A 25,059-nucleotide genomic window follows, 5' to 3' on the forward strand; every position below is an offset into this window, starting at 1 on the left:
ATTAAATGTATCTTGTATTTTAAAATATAAAAAAACAGTATTTAAACACGGATTAGAATGAAAATTTTATTTTCATTGTTTCAAATCAAAATTAAACCTTTCATTTATAAATTTACAGGAAAAAAAAAATCACTCTATCAGAATTACTTTTTTCTTATTGATGAACTAAAATGACTTTTTTTCAAGCAGGCAATGTAAAGTTTAAGGGTTGTTGATAATTCGGGAGGGCAAAGTACCAAAGATGAAGTCTGACTGCATATATAACAACTTTCTGTTAACTTTGACAGAAACAGAATGCAGTAAAACAGAGAATCATGGAATGCCAGGGGTTGTAAAGGACAATCTAGAGATCATGCAGTCCAACTGCTTGTTAAAGCAGCTTCACCTAGATCATTAACTTTTGTTAACGAGATCCCCCACTCAGATTTCAACAGGCTGAACAGTCCCAGGTTTCTTAGCCTTTCCTCATAGGAGATGTTCCAGTCTCCAGATCATCTTGGTAGCCCTCCAGTGGACTCCCTCCAGAAGTTCACTGTCCTCCTTGAGCTGAGAGCCCAGAACTTGACACCAGATGAGGCATTAGTAGGGCAGAGTAGAGGGGGAAGAGAATCTCCCTCAACCTGCTGAGCACACTCTTCTTGATGCACCTCAGGATGCCATTGGCCTTCTTGGCCACGAGGGCACATTGCTGGCTCATGTTTTGTTTATTGTCAACCAGGAGCCCCAGGTCTCTCTGCAGAGCTGCTCTTCAGCAGTTCGACCCCCAGCCTGTACTGGTGCATTAGGTTGTTCCTCCCCAGATGCAGGACTATGCACTTGTCCTTGTTGAACCTCATGAGGTTCCTCTCTGCTCAACTCAAAATATAGGCTTCAATATTTAAATTGTGACAGTATTAACTAAATTCAGACCCTCATTTTATAAATGTCTACAGTAGGAGACATTTATTTTATCTGAACTCATTGGTAAATTGCTCACAGTTATTTTTAAAATATTTAATGTAGTCACTGCAAAACCAAATAATTCAAAAAATGGCAAAATACATTTTTAAAGCTTGCTTTCTTTCTAAAATGTCAGTCCTTCTATTATAAATCCATCATATTATTGATCATAGAATTCAATAATCTTTCTGCCTTTTTTATTAATAGAACTCAGACTCACTCAGCACACAGTATTGGTATTTTTAATAAATCATCATTTTCACATTTTTATTTTTAACTTTTTAAGATTAACTACTACTTCTTTCATTTTGCATTAGATATAATATTGAATTGTTCTTCTGGTTAGTCATTTAGATTAATTTGCTTAGTCTTTTTACAGAAACTCATTAAACCAGATGCTTTGATTAAAAAGTACATTTTATTGTTTATCCTAGTTTACCTTTAAATCTTACATTAAGTTTATCATTATCTTCAGCAGGTGGGTTGGACTAGATGATCTCTAATGGTCCCTTCCAACCCCTGCCATTGTATGATTCTATGATTATCTACCTTTAGTCTTTTGGTGGGAATATTGCTTGAGGCAATAAAGCAATAGCAGTTGTCCCTAGTACCTATGTACTCTCTTCTATTTCCACTAGAATTGTCTGCATGGCAGCAAAGTGTGGGAACAAAGTTGCCATAAAAAATAAAGGGCAAAACATTTTAATCTGAATCGTATCGACCCACCTTACCACTCAGACATATAAACAGCTGTGACAGTGGAAATAAAACATGGTAGCACTACTGTTAAAAAGCATTTCTTGAACTTTAGCTTTATAGACTATGTAAATCAGAGCATGAAGAAAAAAAAACACAGGAACTGGAATACTTTCCCATTTTGATTAATTAAATACTTCCATAAGTATTGTTGCTGTCTTCCTGTTAATTGTTCTGCTATCAAACAACCCACTTAACTCAAATATTTCTGAATAAATTAGTCAGAAAACATAATGCAGTTTTTGTAATTACATCAAACCTAGCAGAAAATCTGCCAGTTAACCATTCTACAAGAAGTTTTCTAATATAGTTAGCCAATTTTAGGAGAAGTAACAGAATTCAGAAGTTTTACTCAGGTTACTCCACTTTCCTCTAAGAATATAAATGTACACATTTCATTTATATTGGTATTTCTTGGAAAAAAACCCCATATATAATAAAACAGACTAAATAACAGACTATTTAGATTGGGAAAACTGGGGACTTGGAATTATGGAAAGAAGAGAAAGTCAAAAAGATCCATTCCCAAAAAGCAGCAGCAGTCTTGAAGAGACAACGAAGGACTGGAAAGAAGATAATGATGATCTTGGAAGTGGGACAAGATCCTGAATACCAGAGATATGTATAGAGACAAGTACCAGAAGATGCCCAGGGACTTTGGAGGGTGATACTTGAGACTGGTAACTGAGCAGCAGCACAGTATGAGTTGACATGACTTTTGCCTGATCTTTTCAGACCAGTAGTGATCTCCCTGCCAGAGAAGAAATTTGAGACCTCATTAACATAATGTTGTGTAGTGTGATTGTCTGTGAAAATATCCAATAAGGTAAGAGCTCTGAGCTCACTGGTACTTCGATAAACGCCAGTGTCCTAATGCGTGACAGGTTGTTGTTTACTCTGTCTCATCCATGACAATCAGAAGATCATAGAAGCATAGAATGGTAGGGGTTGGAAGGAATCTTTTGAGATCATCTGGTCCAACCTCCTCTGCAGAAGCATATCCACCTAGACCAGGTACACAGGAACACGTCCAGGTGGGTTTTGAAAATCTTCAGAGAAGGAGACTCCATATCCTCCCTGGGCAGCCTGTGCCAGGGCTCCCTCACCCTCACAGTGAAATAGTTTTTCCTTGCGTTTAAATGGAACTTTTTGTGTTCCAGCTTCATCCCATTACTCCTTGTCTTGTTGCTAAATATAGTAGAAAAAAGGGATGCCCCAACCTCCTGACGTCCACCATTTAGATATTTATATCTCCAATAGATGAAAGTACTCCATAAAAGAAAAAAAATCAAACAGCAAAAACTTGGAGTGAATGCACATTCATTCTTCCTGTGCACTCATATTTAATACGGTTACGGAAAGCTAAAATCTACTGCAAGAGGCTTCTGTAAGTGACCTGAAACAACAGTAGTTTTGTTTCCATTGTTGATCCCATTTAATGCTGCAGGACATAATTCATACTCAGTGTAGTGATTTGGGACTAACTTAATCTCTGAATTCACTTTTTTTAACAAGTATTTTTTTTTTAACTTGTTGTGTCATCATGTGGCAGGCATGCAATAACCAAGCATAACAGCATTGTCCTCATCTCTCTTGTGACTGGTTAAACCAACTTTTGAAGACACACTGTACTCTTTTTTTAAGTGAAAAATTTCTAGCTAGAAGCAGTAAAGTTTTGTCATAGCACTCTAATTATACATTTCCATAGATCCGTTGAGTTTTTTTTAATTTTATGTCCTTTAAAATGTCCCCAAAACATCAATTACTTCATACATAGTCTCACTCCTAATTCATCCTGAATTAAGAAAAATCAGATTTGCCAAAACCATAATTTCTGTGGGAATGTTTTCAGATTAAGATGTTTCCCCTCTCTTCTCCCACAAAAAGAAATAAAAGAGCAAATTATCTTCACACTCTTTGGGTTGTATTTGATCTTCCCTGATGATCAATAGCAGACAAGGCTACAGGGGTTTTTTTGCCATAATCTTCCTTAGTTTTCACTAAAACAAAAATAAATGTTTTCATATTTGTATGATTAATCTGAAGTATACTAAAATTATTTCCAAAATGGAGATAATCAAGGATGTATCTATAACAATTCCACATAAAACTGACAACCAACCTATTTATTGGCAGAACAGCAAGCAACAGTCGCCATAAACTCTACGTCAGGTTTTGTCTAGTGCTTTGAAATGTACACGATACTGTGGGATATAGAAAAATATTAGACACCTTAACTTCATTAAATTTTGGTCACATTCTCTAGTGTATGAAAATGGTGCTGTTAAGCAGAGAACAAAACTCACTGAAAAACTGCAAGCCTAACATTATCAGCTTTCCACAAACTAAACTGTGAAGTCCTGAGTCCTCGATTGTGTACTATCCAATGCAGCTTGGAAAATAGTATAAACTACCTCAGTGTAATCTGGAGGTTCCTTCCAACCCCTATCATTCTATATTTCTATGATAATGTCAAGTAGATTAAAGAATTGACTCAGGGAAGAAGAATGGTTTGAAAGTACTCATAAGGAAAGTCCTATAATTTAAGCTCTTGAACAGTTAAAGTAATGATATGAAACAAATGCGATGAAATCCAATATTTATGTGTGCAGTGTAATACATTTATTTAAAAATAATTCATTACACAAGTATTAGATGTAAAATTGGATAGATAGAAATTCTTCAGAAAAAGTATCTATAGATAGGAGTAAATCTCAAACTGTTGCAGAAAATGCAAATACTTTGCATAAAAAGGAGACTTGCATCTTCAACAGGTAAACTGATCTTTTCACTTCAATTTTAGTAAAGTCTCACCTGGTAAGAAACCCAGTAATTGTTACCACAGTTTAAAAAATACATGGATCAACTAAGAGAGTTTATGAGAAAACAAATAAGCGGAGTGCAGAGAAAGACTGAACGAATTTAATAGTTTTGCCAAGAGGGGGAGAGATGGAGTAACTGAAGCAGAACATAAGAATTTGCAACTATGTATAAAGTCACTAAAATATCAAAGAAAATCCACTGTATAACACATTTTAGAATAAAGAAGATGAACATAAACTTTACCAGGGGAAATATTGAGTTATGTTAGACAACAGGAAAATCTTTCAAATTAGTGGGAAATACTGGTAGATACGGTGAATCGTGGAATCTCCTTTTTCAAAGCTTTTTATAACAGTCGAGGCAAATACCTGTACAAGTACACTGCAGATATAGTCAGTTTAACCTTTACACATGGGAACGAAACAAATTATTTCTGTTGTCTTTTTCCCTTTCCTGCCTTCTGTGGGTTTTCTTTTTCAAGTTTTATTTTTACTAACTGATTCGACAGCTTTACATCCCTGATTTACTTTAGGAAGTAGTAAAGTAAGTTAGCAATAAAGTATGTCTTTGAAGACCAATGACAATGTTTTTATTCAAAGAAACACCCCAGAAAAATGGCTAATTGGATCAAGTTACCAGCAACCAGTAACTGAAGCCATTGTTCCCAATGGTATGAAGTCAAATATCCCACTGTTTCAAAATAGCTAACATGTCCTACTGCTATCAGTAAAAAAGAATTCTTTAAGGCTGTTGGCTTCTGTCCTGAAAACAGGAGTAAAAAATACCCAATTCTATTGTAAACAGATAGATGAAGGTATTGTGTGGTGTCAGTCTCACAAAAAGAATCAGTATAAATTGGCAAAATCATGAACTTTTTTCCTGGTAGAACATTGTTTAGCCCTCCCCAAAAACCACTACACTTAAAAAACTCTTCCACTACACACACCCTGTTATTTCAATTGTGGGGGGAAAAAAAAAAAAACCATGAAAAACTGAATTTGAAAGAATTAATCCAATAGGAAATGAAAAAATAAGTTGTAACACAGAAGTATGATGTATTAGCCTTATCTGGATAAGACCATCTAGAAAGAACAAAATGGTTTTATATGAAGTGTTAAAAGGATCAGATTTGCTTTAATCTACTAAGTTAAAGAGTTGTGTTATATAAATAGGTTAAGAACAGTAATAAATCTTTAAAGGAAGCATTGTATTTCTTGTACTGCTGTTTTCACAAGCAATACAAAAGCTAAATTCTTACTATCAATTGCAAAACTAACTAATACATATCTAAGAATATTTAGATACAAGCAATTTTTTCACAGTCTGAGTTACTGAAAAACAGCAGAAAAGATACATAGGATTACGCTAATAGTCTTTAAGGCTTTACAAATAACTCAATAATCAAAAATACTCAAAAGTCTTGACACTGATGGCTTTTAATGATCACAGATATGAAATGGTAATTAATAAGAAATTAATAAATTAGACTACAGAACAACAAAGGAAAAGTAACAACTGAGTGGTGATATGGAAGCAGTCTGTGTAAGCAGGTGTGACATTGAAAATTAAGTGGCAAGCTCAAAACAAAATATTTACATACAATATAGATTTTAAACCTACTTTCTGCATCAGAATTATGTGATGCTGGAAGCTTGCACAGGTTCAAAATGTCATTAAATCAATTCACAGAATAAAAATCTAGTACAAACTTGCAGAAGTACTGCTAGTAGTAGTAGTACTACTGGTAGTAGCTAGTACGGAGCTGCATTTTGGATTTGTGCTGAAAATACATGAATATTTTAGATATTGTTGAGAAGTGCTCACACAGAGTCAAGGCCTTTTCTGCTTCTCACCTTGCCCTGCTAGCAAGTAGACTGGGAGTGCAACATGAAATTGTGAGGTGACACAGCCAGGAAAGCTGACCAAAGGGATATTCCATACCATATGACATCAGGCTCAGTATATAAAGCTGGTGGAAGATACTCTCTCCCACTAGGGGTGGAGTAAGAGAGTGGCTGCATGGGGCTTAGTTGTCAATTGGGGTTTGAACAGAACAACCATCTCCATCTCATTTAAGTACTCTTAACATTTCAATTCATGAAGTCTCAGAGTATGTACAAAGAAAGTATTGCCACATGTTTTCACAATTACTCATCTCTAACCATTTTCTGTTGGAGGCAGAATACTGAGCTAGGCAGACCTTCAAGCTATCCCAGTATGTCCTTTTTAATGTAAATTGTTGCAGTAATAATGGTTTCTAATATTATATATCAACTTCCTATCCTGGTGTCTGAAAACCTCTGGAGGTAGAACTAATGTATATCTATAATAATGCCTATAGTCCTTTTTCAATATTCCTTAAATCTGATGCTGAATAATACAAACGTTTACAGAAGAAATATGTAGCAATAACCTTTTCTGTAAGCACTGACATTAGAATTAGGACAAGCTTTAAAATAATAGTACTGAAATATGCAATACATACCATAAGAAAGATGAGAGGAGACGTGCCTTTGAATATTTTTAAGGCTGTTATTTTTTTCCAAAAATGTATTTAGGATTAATGGATGAAAATGTATCTACATTTAGCACACACAGGCTGTGAGGCTAACTTTATCTTAACATGTAAAACAAGAAGTCTTTTAAGCGACTCATAGACAACCTACAGTCTTCACTTCAGACAGGATGCCACAACCCTTGGTCATTGAAAATGATAATTCTTCTTCAAAGAACTCCTGAAATATCAGGCACAGAACTATTTAATACTACTGTCAAATCATAATAATTCTAAGTAGAAAAGTTCAAGAAGTACCACATGAGGCAATGACAGAAAAAAGAATATGCTAGGGATGTGCCTCATTTATTCCCATCTGTTCCAGAAGGCTTTTACCCTGAGGCATGAGCATTTACCTTTCTACTTCTAATAAATTTTTCTAATTGTCTTTCCCTATCTACACATTTCTATGTTGTCTGATTTCTTATTCCAAATAATTGGCAATTAGCATATTCCTTTCATGCATCGCATTGAATTACCTTTTATTACTTTTTATCAGTCTCCATTTTGTTGCTTTTCAGCTTTTTCACTTGTAAAGAGAACTAGATTTTAAATCACTGAAAGGCACTAAAAGCATCTAGATTAAAATGTCATCTTCAACACTTTTTTTATCATAGCACTTCACTTACAGATTACTTTGATTTAAAATGCAATAAATCACAGCAATTCATTACAGCATACTGGCTTCTATACTAACTTCAGAATGAATAATATAATTCCCACATCATCTTATTTAGTAAAAAAAAAAAATTAAATACTGTTCTCAACAAAATTCACTGTTTGATACTGACAATGAATTAAAAGAACCTTTCTCAGACTTCATAGTCTGAAATATATTTTCTCCTCACAAAATATCTGAAGTTGTACTATTAAATCCACAGCTATACCATACTCAGTGTATTTAGTATGCACTGCAGAAGTAGCATTAATTACCCAAATAATCAAAAAGCCTATTTATTGCAATTAAAACATAAACACTGTGAAACACCTCGTTTAACTCAAAGTAAATAGATGTCTAGGTATCTCACGGTATTGCAATTAAGGAAGTAAAATTTCTTCCTAAGTATTTATCTGATTATTCTAATTTAGGTAATTTAGGTTTCTAAGGGTCAGCATATATGTACATACATATATGCACTTTTATATATATCCGTATGTTTCTATATGGACACATATATATATGCATATATGTATACACACAAATATATGCATAAATATATTAAGCCCTAAGGTTAGAACTTTTTTTTAAGATCTTTTTAACAGTTTTACAAATACAAACACTTTGAATCTTTTCAGTACAGGACTCCAAATATTATCCTTCTTCATACTTTTATCTCCCTGAAGCTGCAGAATGTCAGCCATTATAAAACAATAAAACTGTACAAAACAAATATTTTTACACTACTCAAAGTCTAAAAAGTTGAATTAAACATGGAGCTTTACTTATTTCTCAACTGCATAAGAAGTTAAAATTCAGGAAAACAATTATTTTTCTCTTTTCTATTAAATAAAATCCTGATATCTTCTTGGTTTTTGAGCTATAGAGAACAAGATATGATGCAATTCTTTAACATGGAGTATTTAGGTTGACTGAGAAAGGCAAGCAGGAAAAGTCTACTCATTTGACTTCATATTTACATACTATGCTTCATTCTTATGTTCTGCTGTGCAAATCAAGACATATAAAACAGAAAAAAATGTTTACAACTCTACTAATTTATATTTCAGGAAATAATTTCCAGGATTTCTTACTCAAGAACAAACATATTTCTCATGTTATTAAAAGCCAGACTTATGACACCCACGATGGCAGTTCATTAGACAGTCATTTTCCCTCTTTAATTCAGCTTTTTATCAGGCATGTAAAAAGTAAGATTTGTTCTTTAGGAGAAGTCTGAAGCTGGAAGCTATTTTAATTGAAAGAAATCTTACATGAAACTATATAAGATCATTCCCATCAGTTTTCAAAGTTAAAAAATATCCTATAGCTCTTATTTCTCAATTGTCTCTAAGAACTATGAAATTGAGATGCAAGAATCAATGGACTCCATAAATAGCCTTCCTAAAACTGAAGAAGAAGCAAGAGAGAGGCAAAGATAGAAGAAAAAAATATAGCTGCAACAAGGGAAAGTATGGTTTTTAATTGCTATACTAGAAACAACCTATAGTAAAAATTTCTACCAAATCAATTTCAAAACAAACAAGAATTCTCATCGAATTTTGTGATGACATCATCTCACACTAAAATCTCTCCTTCGTCGACCTTTTTACTGCAGATATTAAACTGATATGATAATTTTAAAAGTTAAAACTATAAACAACAATCCCACCTCTCTTACAGTGAAGTGAATACAAAGTGCATCAAAACCAAAACTTTCCTACGTGAGAGTAAGAATCTTGAGAGATGCTACTATGCCTAACATTGTCAGATAAATCTGCATTGGCATTGGATGAGAACTTCTCTTTCCTCTTAAAAGAATTTCCCTTCTAAATAGATTTTCCAGTAAAATGAAGATGTATCTACTCTGAAGACAGCTCTAACATCTCAGACTTAAGTTGATTGTTCAGATATTGCTAAATTTTCTGGCTGTCATATTATCTAATAATTTTTATATCTAAATGTAGAATTATCTACTTTTTTTTAAAATCTTTCTGGAATATATTCAAGAAAATCCCTTATTTCCAAAAACATAATTTATCTTTTTCACCATGGCAAGAACCATAATTGATAAGAAAGAGACATACAGCTTCTCAGGTGTCAATATAAGCCACTAATATTTCTTCTATTTAGAAAGTACAGCTTTTGAATTATGGCGTTCTAGTACTCTAGTAACTTTTTAGGGGCTTTTCCTGACTCCATACTCTTAGTAGTTATTCTTTCAGAGAGAACGTTGAAAAGAATTGTGAAGATAAAGAATGGTAGAAGGTAAACTGAAAATTTACTACACTTAAGTAATTCATGCATCCTCTCCTGTCATTACTATTGCTCATATAATGCCTTAAGTGATCACTGAATCTTATATTTCATGTATAATTAAAGACTCAGCAGAATAGGTGAAGTTGCACTTTGCAGTTTTACATTTTATGGTCAATAAGATGTATTACAAGCCTCCTCTCCCAAAACAGATGCCAAGCTGCTTTTAAAAGATACGTACTTTTTAGTAGCAGTAAACATTGGAGATGTGGAGATACTAAACTTCTTGCTAATATTCTCTCTAAGTTATTGGGATCTTAATTCTTGCAAGAGAAGAGTTCTGATAAATGACATAGTTATCTTCAACTTCAGAAGGAAGTCATAAAGACATATATTTAAAACTTTTCTGCAGTGCAGTAGCTTAGGCTTGGCTCACTGTCACATTTCACCTTAAGTATTCTAAGTATCAAAGGATTGAGAAATGTGGCCTGGATAGATTTTCATTTATTTAGTAGGAATGGTTCATCTAACAGACTAGTTTGAGTTGAAAGCAGCTCTGTAGTTAAGGCATATTGCTAGTCAGGACTAATTCTTTACTCAAAGCAGAGTGTTTGGATGATAATATGCAAGCACATAAATTTAAGTAAAAAGTGATAATTGCTCTCTGATCTGAACTATAGTAAGAATAAAAGAAACTATTAAAATGAGTGATATTAAGCAAATAACAACAAAAATACCTACCAAAATTGAGGATATTCAGGGCTTTCAGTTGGGCTGACTGATGCTTTTCCTTATGACCCTTCAAATTGTTCCTCTGAAAAAGCCTATTAAATGCTTATTTTAAGGCTTAATGCTTAGTTTAAGGAATAAAACTATCTAAGTATAAATTTGATGATTAACATAATAAAATTTAAAGGACTAACTGTATATCAGAATATTAAATCTGCTGAGATATATAAGTTCTCCAGTGTATGATCTTAAAAACTAAATTCAGTGTAATGATCACTGAGCTACATCACTGGTGCCTAGCCTCTAGACAGACTTTGTGCCACTAATGATAAACCTTTGAGCTTGGCAATTCAGTCTAATTTTGGTTCACCTCACTGTCTCCTTATCTAGCCTGTACTTCGCTAGTCTGCTTTGAGAATGTTAAGAAAGCCTATTGAAAGCTTTGTGAAAGTTTTGATAGGCAACATCCACTGCTCTTCACCTGTCCACTGATCTAGTCATGTCATTGTGGAAGGCAATCAGGTTGGTCATGCTTAATTTCCCCTTTGTAAATTGATTCTGGCTACTTCTTCTTACTGTCCTTTGTATGTTTGGAAATGGTTTCCAAGATTATTTACTCCATGTCTGTCACAAGAAACATGATGAGGCTGATTGGCTTGTAGCTCCCTGGATCCTCTTTCTTCCACATAGGAATGACATTTGCTTTCTTCCAAACTTTCCTCTAATTGTCCTGATTTTTCCAAGATTACTGAGCATGGAATTGGTGAGCTCCCTCAGCACTTGTTGGTGCATCCCATCAGTCCCGTGGACTTGGGTTTGTCCTATTTAAGCAATCCCTAATATGATTGCTCTCCATCAAAGCAAGTCTTCCTTCCTCCAAATATTCAAATTCATCTTGAAGGCTTGGGATTGCTCAGTGTCAGTCTTATCCGTAAAGACCAAGGCGAAGAAGGCACTGAGTATTTCTGTATCCTTTCTCATCAGAATTTCTTCCTCATTTAGCAGAAAGATAAACATAGTAGCAGACAACAATTCATTCTGAGGTAGTAAAAATTAAAAGCATGGGTTGTTGAGTCTCCTTCTCTGGCAGGTCCTGTGTGACCTACTCTGGCAGGGGGTTTGGACTAGATAATCTTTCAAGGTCCCTTCAAACCCTTAAGAATCTGTAAGATCCTGCAAAGTTAAAACTAAACCAGAGGATTCAAAGAGATATTGAGGCAGGAACAGAACAGTATAAGATCATACAGTTAAGAACTTCTTTAATGGAAATTTATAAGATTAAGACTAGGAATTTCATAATTTGTCAAAATTTTCTTCTTTTTAATTATTATATCTCTAGCAATGCTCATTTATGTATTGTTGTGAGAGAAATTGAAATAGAAGTAAAAGAAAAGGGCATGTTCATGTGCATACACCAAGCTATTTCTGCATGCCCTCTAGCAATGAGAATATAGAACTCATGAACCAAAAAAGCTATATACGAACCGACACAGTAAGGCAATATCTGTAACTTCCCACCCACACAGAAATCATATATAATCTCTGCCTTCTCATTCTAATCTCACTCTTCTCTGAAAGCAGAAAAGTATAATTAAGGGAAATTGTAAGAGACATCTGTAATGCAGACAAATGTCTGCAGTAATCACTAAATTCGTATTCAGCTGTGACCCAGAGCCACATCTACAAGCAAGTCTGCAAAAATAAATACATTAACCTACTGAGTTAGCTGTCCTATTAGCATGATTTAATAGAAGCTAATTTTTTTTGAGAGTGCCAATACTGTAATTAAATTGTACTGTTTGGGTGCCAATTTTCGGGAGCATTTAGAATTAAATAATTTTTTAATCCTACTTTACAATTGATGATAACAAAATGACAACTGATTAAAAAACACAAACTCATTTTAATATTCTAATTCATTACATACTCTTAGGCAACTAAAATTACAGTTTCAATAACTGTCGTCTTATAACACGTCATCAGTTGATTTCCTCTTGGACTGAGATATTTGGGGTTTTTTGCCTAGTAGTGTCCACTAGATCTGCACTTTACAGTTCAGTTTCATTTCTCTCTCATTTAGACATTATAACTCAATTGAAAATTGAATGTTAAATAAGATGCATTTTAACATTCATATTCTCCCCATTGATTTCACATAGACCAGAAACAGACAAGCCATGCTTCAACATCTAGGTATTACTACAGTCTACAAAAAAAGAGAACAGAGAGCGCTTTTAAGGATTATCCATGCAGAATTTATGGTGAGTCACAACACTGCCAGGTACCTCTGCAAGTTGTCATCTATAAACACAGACCTCAGACAACACCCCACAAAGCAGAGCACATGTAACTATAGGACAGCTCCACTAAAGCTCCGCTAGACATTCATAATAACACATTGCAAATACACCTACTTACTCTAGAGCATGTTACTTTAGCTAGGGGAAGGTCTCTGAGAAACTTAACATCAGATCCAGACTACGAGCTGGTATTTAGAAACCTACTTCTGTTGTATGCAGGAAATATAGACTGACCTTTCAATCTTATCAGAATTACTCAACACATTTGAGAATATCTAATATAATTTGCTTCTATAGAGTAAAATGAGAAAAGCAAGGGGATATTCGAAGCATTGCAAGGTAGAAAATATGTCCAAATGAGGCTTATGGAAGATGACATGCAAATACATTATCCATAATTCAAACAGGTCCAAAATCACTCAAGACAAAAATGCTACTAGAAATGTTTTCACGTGTGTGGTTTATAAGCCACTCTGGAGTTTTTCCCCGATCATCATCAGGCTGCCCCTTCTTGCATCACTCCCTCTTTCCAGGACCCTCCTTCCTCCTTCCAGCAGGGGCACAGGGGGTGTGGGATGGAGGTGGTGGTCTGTTCATTACAGATGGACTTTGCCATTGCTTCTTCTCAGGAAGATGCCTCATCACACTTCTCACTGCTACACTGTGGGTTCCCTCCCCATGGGACACAGTCCCCCACGAACTTCTCCAACATGGGTCTTTCCCATAGGCTACAGTTCCTCATGAACTGCTCCAGAAGGAAGTCTCCCACAGGGGTACCCTGTCCCAACATGGGTCACCCACTGGGACAACAGTCCTTAAGGAACCGACTGCTCCAGAGTCCCTCACAGGATCACAAGTCTTGACACCACACATGCTCTGGCACTGGCTCTTCTCTCCCCATGGTCTCCCAGGTCCTGCCAGGAACTACTTACAGTGTGAGCTTCCCATCAAGTCCCAGCCTCCTTCAGGCATCCATCCACTTCAGCGTGAGGTCCTGCATGGCCTGCAAGTGGATCTCTGCTCCCCGGTGGCCTCCATGAACTGCAGAGGCACAGCTGCCTCACCATGGTCTTCACCATAGGTCACAGAGGAGTCTTTCTTTCAGAGCCTAAGCACCTCCTCCCCCTCCTTTTCCACTGACTGCGGAGATGTTGTTACATTCTCTCTCTCTTCTGGTGCTGCCATTTAGCAACTGCACAGTAACTTCTTCCCCTTCTCCAATGCATCAATCACAGAGGCATTACTTCAGTCTAATTTGCCTGGCCTTGGACCGTGGTGGATCCATCTTAAAATTGACTGGCAACAATCCTATCAGCTACAGGGGAAGCTTCTGGCAGCTCTTTGTTTAAAGAAGCCACCCTTGTAGCCCCCCTCTACCAAAACCTAGACTAGACAAAACCACTACATCAAGACAATGAAGATAGGGTCCCCAAAAAACATTTTCAGTGGCAAATTGTCACAATAACCCCATGAAGAACATTTTTAAAAGTCTAAAAAAGGAGTATTAGAAGGAAGAGTACAGTGAAAGAATTATTTCACCTTTTTGACTATCTTTCCATACAGTTTTTCGATTCTCCTCATAATGTTTATTCAACCAGGTGAGGATGGTTCGCTCATATGGGGAATATATATTACTGGATAACGGATCTGATTTTATTCTTGGCATGTTCTGTATGCTTTCCAAGCCAAACAGATCAGTGACACTACGTGAAGAAACACGTTGGAGGACAAATACCTGAAATTAGAAAAAAAAAATGGTTTTGAGCACAAGTTGTAAAAAGAACAAGTTCAAGTTTAATGTTAAAATAATTCACTTCAAACTCAAAAGGTTTTTCAGTTTAGAAAAGGTATAAGAGATTACACTTTAGCGTAAATGTATAACACAAAAGAGAACAGATTTGCTGAGGTTTTAGGGAATTCCTTTGTTCTCAAACAAAATGCAAACAGAAGTTTTCACATGGTCTTGAGAATCTGGAGACACCCAGTTGATTGGAAGCTGACAAATTTTGCCCCAATTTTCAAGAAGGGAAAGAAGGAGACCCTGGTAATTACAGGCCTGCCAGTCTCAATTCTATGTCTGGTGAACTTATGGAGGAGTTTATTCTAGGAGTTGAAAAATATTTGAGAGACGACACAGCCATTGCTCATAGTCAGCAGGGATTCACAATGGAAAAGTCCTGCTTAATCAACTTAATTTCCTTTTATGAGGAAACCCATCTTGTTCATCAAAGAAAGTCAGTAGATATGGGGTTTTTGGATTTCAGCAAAGCTTTTGATATTGTCTCTAAAAGACTTACAACTAGTCACTGGAAATGTCTGTGGACAATGAAGGTCAATCCAGTAAAATACTATTTTGAAGTGTGAATTGGGCCATCTTAGCAGTCACTTGAATATTTCCAGTGATATCTAATTCCCTGATACATATATACATAAAGAAAAGGCTATTTAATTTAATTTCATTAATCATAATTAAATCAGCTTTTTAAATTGTTTCTCTTCATAATAGTCTCTCATGAAGATACATGAGAGAAAGCATCAATTTCTTGAGGCAGTGTTACCATTTTTCAATTCCTCTATTTGCTGCAGATGGAAAGGAACTCTAACATACAGTATGATGCAGGTACAGACATGTGGTTTCACAGCTTCCACATTTACATCTGGATTTCTTTTTTTTTCCAGATGAAACAGAGGACTATCATCCATTGCTTTCAAATTTTTCTGAAGAAAACCTTCTATGAATACTAATATACAAAATCAAATTAACTGTTAATGTACACGAGATCCAAATTACTTATTTTTTAAAGAAAATTTAATCACTTTAAAATTCCTTTTTTAAACCCTGAAGCATTTCAGTTCAGTATAATCCAGTTCCATGCAGACATAGCTGAGGTAACAGTTTAAATATTTGGATTTTCTCCATGGCACTTTATTTACATGCATAGAACTATAATAAGAGAAAAAGAAATCTTTAAATTGCATTTTAGCATCCTCAGATACAAATCTGAAGAAAACAACAAATAAACACTATTTCATGCTTATTCAAAAGGCAGTGTCTTTACAGGTTAATTCATCTCACTATTCATCAGTATAATCTGATGTTCTATCAAAATTATTAAACAAGAAAGTAATGGCAACTACATTTAGAAGAAAATATGAAATGTTATTTACACATAAAATATTATATTAATGTCTCTTAACAAGAAAAATCTAATCCATCCTAATCCAAGCTGTTCATGTGTCTATATTCCTACTGAGACCTTGTTGAGAGACTAGGACATTGATATACAGTGGCTTCTTTGGAGCACACTGTGCTTTAAAAAAAGAAAAAATCAGTTAAAAGGTTAGGAAATGTTATTAATTATATAAATTAAAAGCTTCTTTATTTCTGGATGTTCATTAAATTTAAAGATAGATTGTCTTTATTAAAAATCAAGCCTGACCCAAAGGCTGAATTATGACTTCTGCTGTCAGTGTCCATGTGTTTCCATTAACCTAGACCTTCAAGGTTTGTAGAATATTATCAGTATTTCAGTCCTGGCTTAAGAAGTGATCTAAAAGTATTTTATGACTGATGAGTTTCTCCTTTTATTCTCTACAGGTTCTATTCTTTCTTCAGAATAAATTTCATTTTCTATTTTTCTGAGATATATTTATGTATATATTTTTTTCTCTGGAACTTCTGCAGCAACAGAAGTTTTCATAACAACTAAGTGGACTATAATACATCTGGTATGGGCATGAAAGCAATATGAGATGATGTTTTAGTTGTCAAAGAATAATATTAACTATTTTTAGTAAGAGTAACTTCTAAAATAAAATTTGATAACAAAGCATGTCTACTAAATAGATGAAACTTTTTAACATTCTGTGAAATTGGCAGCATACTATGTGAGTAAAAAGGGATTCTGTTTTATTTTATCTTGCTTGAAATCAGGCTATTGCAATCACAAAAAATCTTGTCTCTACTTTAATTTTCATGAAACTGCTTTTAAGATATGAAATGTTCTCTTAACTTCAGAGTATTTGAACACTAGCCCTAATATATATTTTTTATATTAACCAATCTTGCTGTCTTGACAGTTCATATCCTCTTTTTCTTTACTGCTTTGATGCTTTCTTTACAAATTTAATAAAGTAAATAAAGAATACTTTTTCAGCAGCAGTCATGGTCACTCTTATAAAAAATGGGTTTGAACAAAATTATATGGAAGAGAGAACAAGACTTTGATATTAAGTGACTAGTTCCAATGTAAAGTCATGTTATCTCAAGAAATCTGCTTATGTTTTATTATATTTTACAAAAAAAGTAAAACAGAAACATACCATTCCCAAGACATCAGCAAGAGAGATAGAGAAGATGAATGTGATTTTATAAGGCTTTAATAATGTACGATTATCAGATAGAAAGATGAAGGAACAATGAAGGAGAATCTGAAACATGCTTCTCGTGCACGAAGTGCAACTAGAATGATGAAGAATGCATCTTCACAATAGGTTTAAGCTGATTTAAACCTGATCTCTTTCACATCCCCAGTAACCACCAATGGTCACAGATATGAAAGATGTATTTGGAAGTAGCACCCTACTGCAGTAGTTTTAGCATGAGGAAAGGAGGAGAAAAGACACATTCTTTCAGTAGTAGCTCACACTTCTATTAGTGTGAATTTGTGATGATGCTTTGCCCTCAAATATTGGAAAGGCTATAACTTTATTTTAAAATATTACTCTTGACATGCACACATGGAAAACAATGGTAAAATAAGATCTTAAAGCATTAAAACATTCAGAGCAAAACTGAAGGACCAGCAAAGCAAAACCATTGCCTCTTGAAAATCAATATTTAATCATATCAACATTTTAAGAACATTAAATAAGGCCACAGATTTAAGTAAGCAATTCCTACAAAACTTCAAGTCATTTTCCACGTCCTTTACATTTTAAGCGTTCCAAAGTAACACTTTCTTCATGAGAACATAACCAATAAACATTCAGCTTTTTCCCTGCATCTTCTCATCTTCTTCCTAATCAGTTATCTCGGATAAACCATTTTGCTCCTTCAGAGAAAAACAACTGCACATCCACACATACAAAAAAAACAACAAAAAAAAAACCCACAAATTTTCTCACTAAGACAAAAATTCAATGTGGACATTTGCATTCCCCACAATAATGACCTAATGTTTGTTTTTATAAAGAACAAGTGAGCATAAAACTACCAGCTGCTTGATCTCGTACGCTATAATCTTATCTTTAAAGGAGCAACTTAATCAGAACTGAGTTTGGCTCTTGTTAATAGTTGAGTCACTCTGAAAAAGTTGAGAAAAATATCTTTTTCAAAACAAAGGTTTTTGTCTTCATTTCTTCAGAATTTAAGTAAGAAATATAGCTACAATTTACCTTGTATATCTGTAGTAGCACATCTGTCCAAGCTCGTTTGCTCATTGTCTCAAATATGTTGTCCTCCAAAATGAATAGGTGTTCATTACTAAATATGTCTGAGTTTTTCACATCTCCATTTTTCAACTCAGCTGCGTGACCCTCCAGATAAAAGAATAGATTTTTTTTTTATGTTTATTTTTATGTTTATTTCAACACTTTGGATAGGAAGTTCATAAGAGGTCAATGAGGAAACAATGACATAAATGACTAACAACTTCTACTACAGCACAATAGTGATCAGCATTAGAACCATTAACAGATTACCACTACCACAGGAATAAGAAGCACAATACAGAATTGACAGGAGTTAAAAGGAGCAATCAGGACTAAGAAGCAACTAAAAAGTTGGGTTTTCTAAATATTATGAAGTTAATAGAAAGCAATAAAATTAATTCTACTTCGAGAAAATGTATCTGTTCAAAACTAACTGTAGGCATCAACGGTATCATATGGAATGGAAGAGAAAAACCAGTGAAGGACATAAATGTTTGTGTCAGCTTAAATTTCTGTTCAGCCTCATGAATGTGTTTAGATTTATGCAATCCAAGACTCTCACCACAGTAGGAAGAGTACTTAAAGGACTTCCATTACAATTCAAATCACTGAAACTAAGAACATGATCTTTGTTAAAAAGAACAAAAAATGAAACAAAACTAACAAACAAACAGTGTACCTTCAGTATCATTTGTATTTCAATCCATTTCTTATAATCGTCAGGTTCAAGCAGAAATTCCGGCATAACATGAGGAAGATATGCTCCTTGGCTTCTGAAGTGATAAAGCAGGAAAAGTTAAAAAGTAGACAAGAGAGTTCTTGAGAGCCGTCCAAGTTCTTCAACTTCAGCTCTTCTGAGTTCTATCAGAGTATACTTTGGGCTAATGATCCAGTTCCATTAATTGCTTTAGATAGCTTCTATTTATAAAGCTCATGTTCAATTCCTATGCCTACAACTAAATGCTAAAAGTTGCTGGCTTCTTCATGAGATTGCTCTTGCATAAAGGATTTGTTGTAGAACAAAGCACCAAAACACATAATAACCATTTCCATGTGAAAGGCAAGGGACCAGTGTTGCATAACACTAGTAGATATAAAACTTGATGATGTTTTTATCTTCTGTAAGTCTGACAACATAAGCTTTAGGGTTGTAACAAAGGTATTCCAAAATTCTGATAATTTTTAAACTGATCTGCCATCTGTTCTCAAGCAACTAATAAATGTAATAAAAAAAGTAATTGCAGTAACAAAAGACAAGTTCATTAGACTGAATACCAAAAAATCTAACACCCAAGTGAAGATTATTTTTAATCTCAAATGACAGTTTAATTGAATGTTGCTGGAAAGAGTGGAAAATAAATAAGAATTCTTAGGTTTATTTTTCCCAGGGGAGCAGAGATGTTTACTGACTTTTAGATCAGAAAGATTATTCTAGTCTGTCTAGACCTACATTTTTATTTGTTTTTTTAACATGGCTAATGTGAATGACAATCAGATGAGCTTCTCTTGTTATATAACCAATATCTCATTCAAAGGAAGTGATTATACCTTTCCAATACCATACAGTCAAATTTATTTTGTACATTAAACATCATACATCCTGAAATTAGGTTCGTGACCTTATTTCACTTCCCACAGAGCTGTATTTTGCTGGTAGCAGCACACTTTTTTATCCATGTTCTATATACTGACATCTTTTCAAATTATTGAGATATATTTAAGATACTATGGGAAAATGCATCGATTACTTTATTTAGTATCAGAATGGATTATAAAGTTGGGGAAAAAAATAGAGATCTGCAAGCATTGTCTTCATTACTGAAGAAAGGAAAAAATGTTCTTCTGCCACTCCTCCAAATCACCTTTGACTATATTATCTATGATACACAGAGGAATAGTATCCTACCTCTTTTAAAAGTGACATAAGCAAAAGTTGCAAATAAAGTCCAGTGTTGTTGGAGCAATGGGCATTGGTCTCATTATGAGCTCAGTTACGGCTACAGCATTGCTTGGTATTCTCATATGAAAGACTTTTATTTCGAATGGTATGTAAATGACTATTTGTAAATGGATTTACAGACACCTGAACAGTGGGTGAGGAAGCAAAAAAGAAGCAGAGATGCTATGTTTCAAGGTTTTTGAAGATCTCCAAGGATATCATGACACTACACTTTCTCCTAAGTTGATTTTCTTCTTCGCTTCACAGCAGCAAAAGCCAAGGATGATGAAGAATTTATTAACAATTTTTGAGTTGCACCACCTTTGACAGTTGTTTCATATTATGTGACAACATATTATCAATGAAGATAGCTAACAGTTAAACCTGTACAGCAGAAGGAGTAGTGCTTCCATTTCTTAGCATATTACTAATATGAAAGACTAATAGATTACAAAGTAAGTCTCCAAAGATTCTGCTAAAGCCCGTAATTACAGGACAAAGAGTGTCAGTGGAATAGTGAGATCATTATTGGCAAACCTTATCTGACTATCTACTGGTGCTATCTACATAATAAAGTTGAGAATCATAGAATCATTTCTTCTGGAAGACAACTTCAAGATCATTGATTCCAGCCTTTGTCCCAGTCCTATCAGCCACTAGACCATCTCAATAAGTGCAATATCCACCCGTCTCTTAAACACCTCCAGGGATGGTATCTCCACCACCTCCCTGGGCAGCTGTTCCAATGCCTGACAACCCTTTCAGTAAAGAAATTCCTCCTTGTAACCAGCTGAACCTCTCCTGGTGCAATCTGAGGCCATTTCCTCTTGTTCTATTGCTTGTTAATAGGAAGAACATACCAGCCCTTGCCTCACTACAACTTCCTTTCAGGTAGTTATAGAGAGCAAAATGTCTCCCCTGAGTCTTCTTTTCTCCAGGCTAAACAGCCCCAGATAACTCAGCCATTCCTCATATGAGACGTGCTCCAAATCCTTTTTAGCTTGGTAGCCCACCTCTAGATCCTCTCTAGCACCTCCATGTGCTTCTTGTAGAAAGGGGCTCAAAACTGGACATGGTATTTGAGGTGCAGTCTCACCAAAGCTGAGTACAGAATGATCACCTCCCTCCTTCTACTGACAACACTGTTCCTGACACAGGCTAGGATGCCATTGGCTTTCTTGGTCACCTGGGTACACTGCTGGCTCATGTTCAGATGGCTGTCAACCAACACTCCCAGGTCCCTCTCTGCCTGGCAGCTTTCCAGCCACTCCTCCCCAAGCCTGTAGCATTGCTAGGGGTTGTTATTGCTGTCATGGTTTGACATGAAGCCATTTCTGGTAAGGGGGAAGGGCTGTAAAGATGGCTCCTGTAAGAAGTTGCTCACAACTCTCCCCAGCTCTGATCCAGACCCACTTCTGGTGCTGAGCCAATTAGACGCCTTCACGATCACATTTTAAGAAGAAGAGGAGGGTTCCTCCTATTTCTTCCTTTTTCTTCTGTTCCCTTCTTCTTTTCCTGCTGCTGGTGGTGCAAGCAGTTAAAAGAGAGAGAGAAGCAACTATGTGGACTCCAAGGTGAGTGAGGGAAGAGAGGAGGAAGTGCTGGAGCAGAGACTCCCCTGAATCCTGCAGAGGAGACTGGTGAGGCAGAGATTTGTTTGCATTTTGCTAAAAAAAAAACCACATCGGGGCGGTGACTCATTTTGCTGAAGACCCCGCATCAGGGCAGTGATTCTCTTCATTAAAGACCCTGTGCCAAGGGTAGTGACTATGGCCAGAGGAGGCCGTGTCCCGTGGGAAGGACCCCATATTCACAGAAGCCGTAACTGTGGGGAGAACCCACATCAAAGAAGCTCAGTCAAATTATGGCCAGAAGAGGCCCTTGGCATGGGAGGGACCCTGTATCTGTAGAAGCTGCAACTGTGAGGAAGAACCCACACCAGAGATATTCACTAAGGACTGCGTCCCATGTGAGGGATCCTGTATCTGCAGAAGCTGCAGCTGCTGGGAGGAACCCACAGCAGAAAAGTTTGTTAAGGACTGTGTCCCGGGGGAGGAACCCCATATCGGAGCAGGGGAAGAATGCCAGGAGTCATCCTCCTCTGAGAAGAGAGAAGTGGCAAAGACCATCTGTGAGAGACTGACCACATCCCCCACTCCCTGCCCCTCTGAGCCACTGAGTGGGGAGGAGGTAGAGATATCAGGAGCAGTGAGCTGGGCCCGGGAAGAAAGGAGGGATGGAGGAGGGAGATCTTAAAGTGCTGGTTGTAATTTTCTCATCATCCAACTCTCTTTTTGCTTTTTGTTCAGTTCTGTTTCTTATAGCTAGTAGAATAAACTTTCCTACTTCCCTCTAAGTCAAGTACTGGAGTCTGGTTTGCCTGGAACCGTAAGGACAGTGAGCCCTCCCTGCCCTTGTCTCCATCCACAACATCCTTGGTTATCTTTGGTTTTTTTCCTCCCATCTCACTAGGACCTCCGCCATCCTAAGGAGGATGGGGATGGATGGAGGGCACTGAGCAAGAGACTGTCATGGTACTTCATTGCTGGCTGGGCAAAACCACGACAGTGGCCCAAGTGCAGTACCTGGCACTTGGCCTTATTGAAACTCATGGAATTGACCTTGGCCCAGCCATCTAGCCTATCTAGATCTCTCTGTACAGCTTCCGTACCGTCAAGCAGATCGACACTTCCACCCAGCTTGGTGTCATCTGCAAACTTACTAAAGGTGAACTCTATCTCTTCATCCAGATCATTAATAAAGATGTTAAACAGGAGTGGCCCCAGTACTGAGCCCTGGGGGAGACCATTCGTGACCAGTTGCGAACTGGATTTGAATTCATGGACCACAACTCTTTGGACCTGACCATCTAACCAGTTTTTCACCCAGAATGTGTCTGCCCATTCAAGCTAAGAACAGTCAATTTCTCTAAGAGAATGCTGCCTTCTTTAGCCAGTTAACAATCCACCTCACCACTTGATCATCCAGTCCAGACTTTCTCAGTTTTGCTGCAAGGATGCTGTTTTGGAAGCTCTCCTTGGTCTTTCTTTTATTGTTAATGTATTTATAGAAACTTTTCTTATTACCTTTTACCTCTAAAGCCAGTTTGACAGCTTCTTTTATAATGAACAGAGCAGAGTTCCTCTGGAAATCCTGCGCTGGATATAGCCCTACCAAAGAGTACCTCGATTAGGTACTGCAGAAGATAACCTTGGTAAAAATTCAAGTTTATAATACATAAATCTTAGATCACATAAGATGCAGTATAAAGGAAACCCTAAACGTAATGTGTATTGTTTGTTTGGAATTTTGTTTGAACCACGCTAATAAAAAAAGTGGAAAGATACACACATGCATATTTTATCCCACACATACTTACTTAAGAAAAGTAAGCAATGTAGAATGCTGCCAGCAAAGCTGTAATATTCGTTTAACTGGATCAAGGGGCAATGACTGGTTCCATGCAATGCCTGGTAACAGTTGTCCACTCAGATGGAATAACATGTCATAAAAAGTCCGAGTATCTTTGCACGGGTTTTGTTTAAAAATCTTTTTTTCTACAGAGATCATCTGGTTTTTGGACACATCCCTAAAAGAGAAAAAGCTTCTGATATCCTTCTTTTAAATGTACAAAACAAGCTAACATTATATATAGATCATGATGATAAATTTAATGAACAATGAAGTAAAAACAGTAGAAAAAACCTAAAAAACATGGCACTTTTACCTCTTTACAGAACTTTCATGATGATGTAAGAACTTTGAACTGCATGGAGTATTTAATAAGCATAGGTGAAATTTTTCATAAATAGATTTCTGTTTGTCACTGCTTTCTTATCATGTTTAAAAAGCCTATGTATTTGAGTCCCAGGAGATTGGATTTTTTATTTAGTGGCAAGACAGATAAATCAACTAAGTGATGTTACTAAGACTGATATATTTCCAGGGTGTTTGCAAGGCTGTTGATTATGAAATTTGCTTTCCAGGCTGTTTCTTGAAATTTAGAGTATGCGGGGGAAAAAAAAAGACATATTGTTAAAACACTTTATGTCACCAAAGAAACAATTTCTAGAACTGTGTTCATTCTGAGTGGAGAATCAATTTTGGTTAAGAGAGTGACTTATAGTTTCAACTGCATATTTCACATACATGGCATTATGATCTATCAGAGCATCTTAGTTGGAAATAAATTTTACAAAATGAATAATAACACTTGAGTGACATTTTCATATAAACAGCACATAGATGCTACAATTTTAATATACAAGTGTACATTAGAGTGTGTTTATATTCCTCAGATCATATCCAAAATACTTTAGTATATATGTTAATATTTTACTAGGCAGACATATGTTATCTCTAAGCAGATATGAATTACCGTCTTAGTGAATATGGTATTGAAATAGGATTCTGTCCCTTAGACCATCCAAAGAGAGTGAACCAACTCTTAACAGCAGTTAGGGTTTTCTGAAAGAAGAGGTATTCTTCTTTATCTTCATCAGGAAAAAATGAAAATTCATAATTATTTTCTCTCCCATCACTTTGACTACCAGCTTCACTCTCCTCTCTCGTCTTTTCATCACTCTCACTTTCAAAAGAAGTATATGACTCTGAATGATACAAAAAGAAAAATCCAGAAAGATTCCTTATTTCCCTATTTTTGTCTAGTACA

At 35.8% G+C, this 25,059-nt stretch overlaps 1 protein-coding gene across 1 annotated transcript in view; it reads right to left on the bottom strand.

The window, feature by feature from the left end:
- The window catches only part of CFAP47 (cilia and flagella associated protein 47), a 278,645-nt gene that overhangs the window by 192,260 nt on the left and 61,326 nt on the right, over nucleotides 1–25,059 (bottom strand). The window contains 5 exon segments of the mRNA XM_062004443.1: nucleotides 14,555–14,750; nucleotides 18,413–18,553; nucleotides 19,128–19,221; nucleotides 23,767–23,976; nucleotides 24,766–24,997. Coding sequence (XP_061860427.1) covers nucleotides 14,555–14,750; nucleotides 18,413–18,553; nucleotides 19,128–19,221; nucleotides 23,767–23,976; nucleotides 24,766–24,997 — 873 coding nt within the window.

This window comes from Colius striatus, chromosome 1 (assembly GCF_028858725.1).
Source record: "Colius striatus isolate bColStr4 chromosome 1, bColStr4.1.hap1, whole genome shotgun sequence".
Classification (NCBI taxonomy): domain Eukaryota; kingdom Metazoa; phylum Chordata; class Aves; order Coliiformes; family Coliidae; genus Colius; species Colius striatus.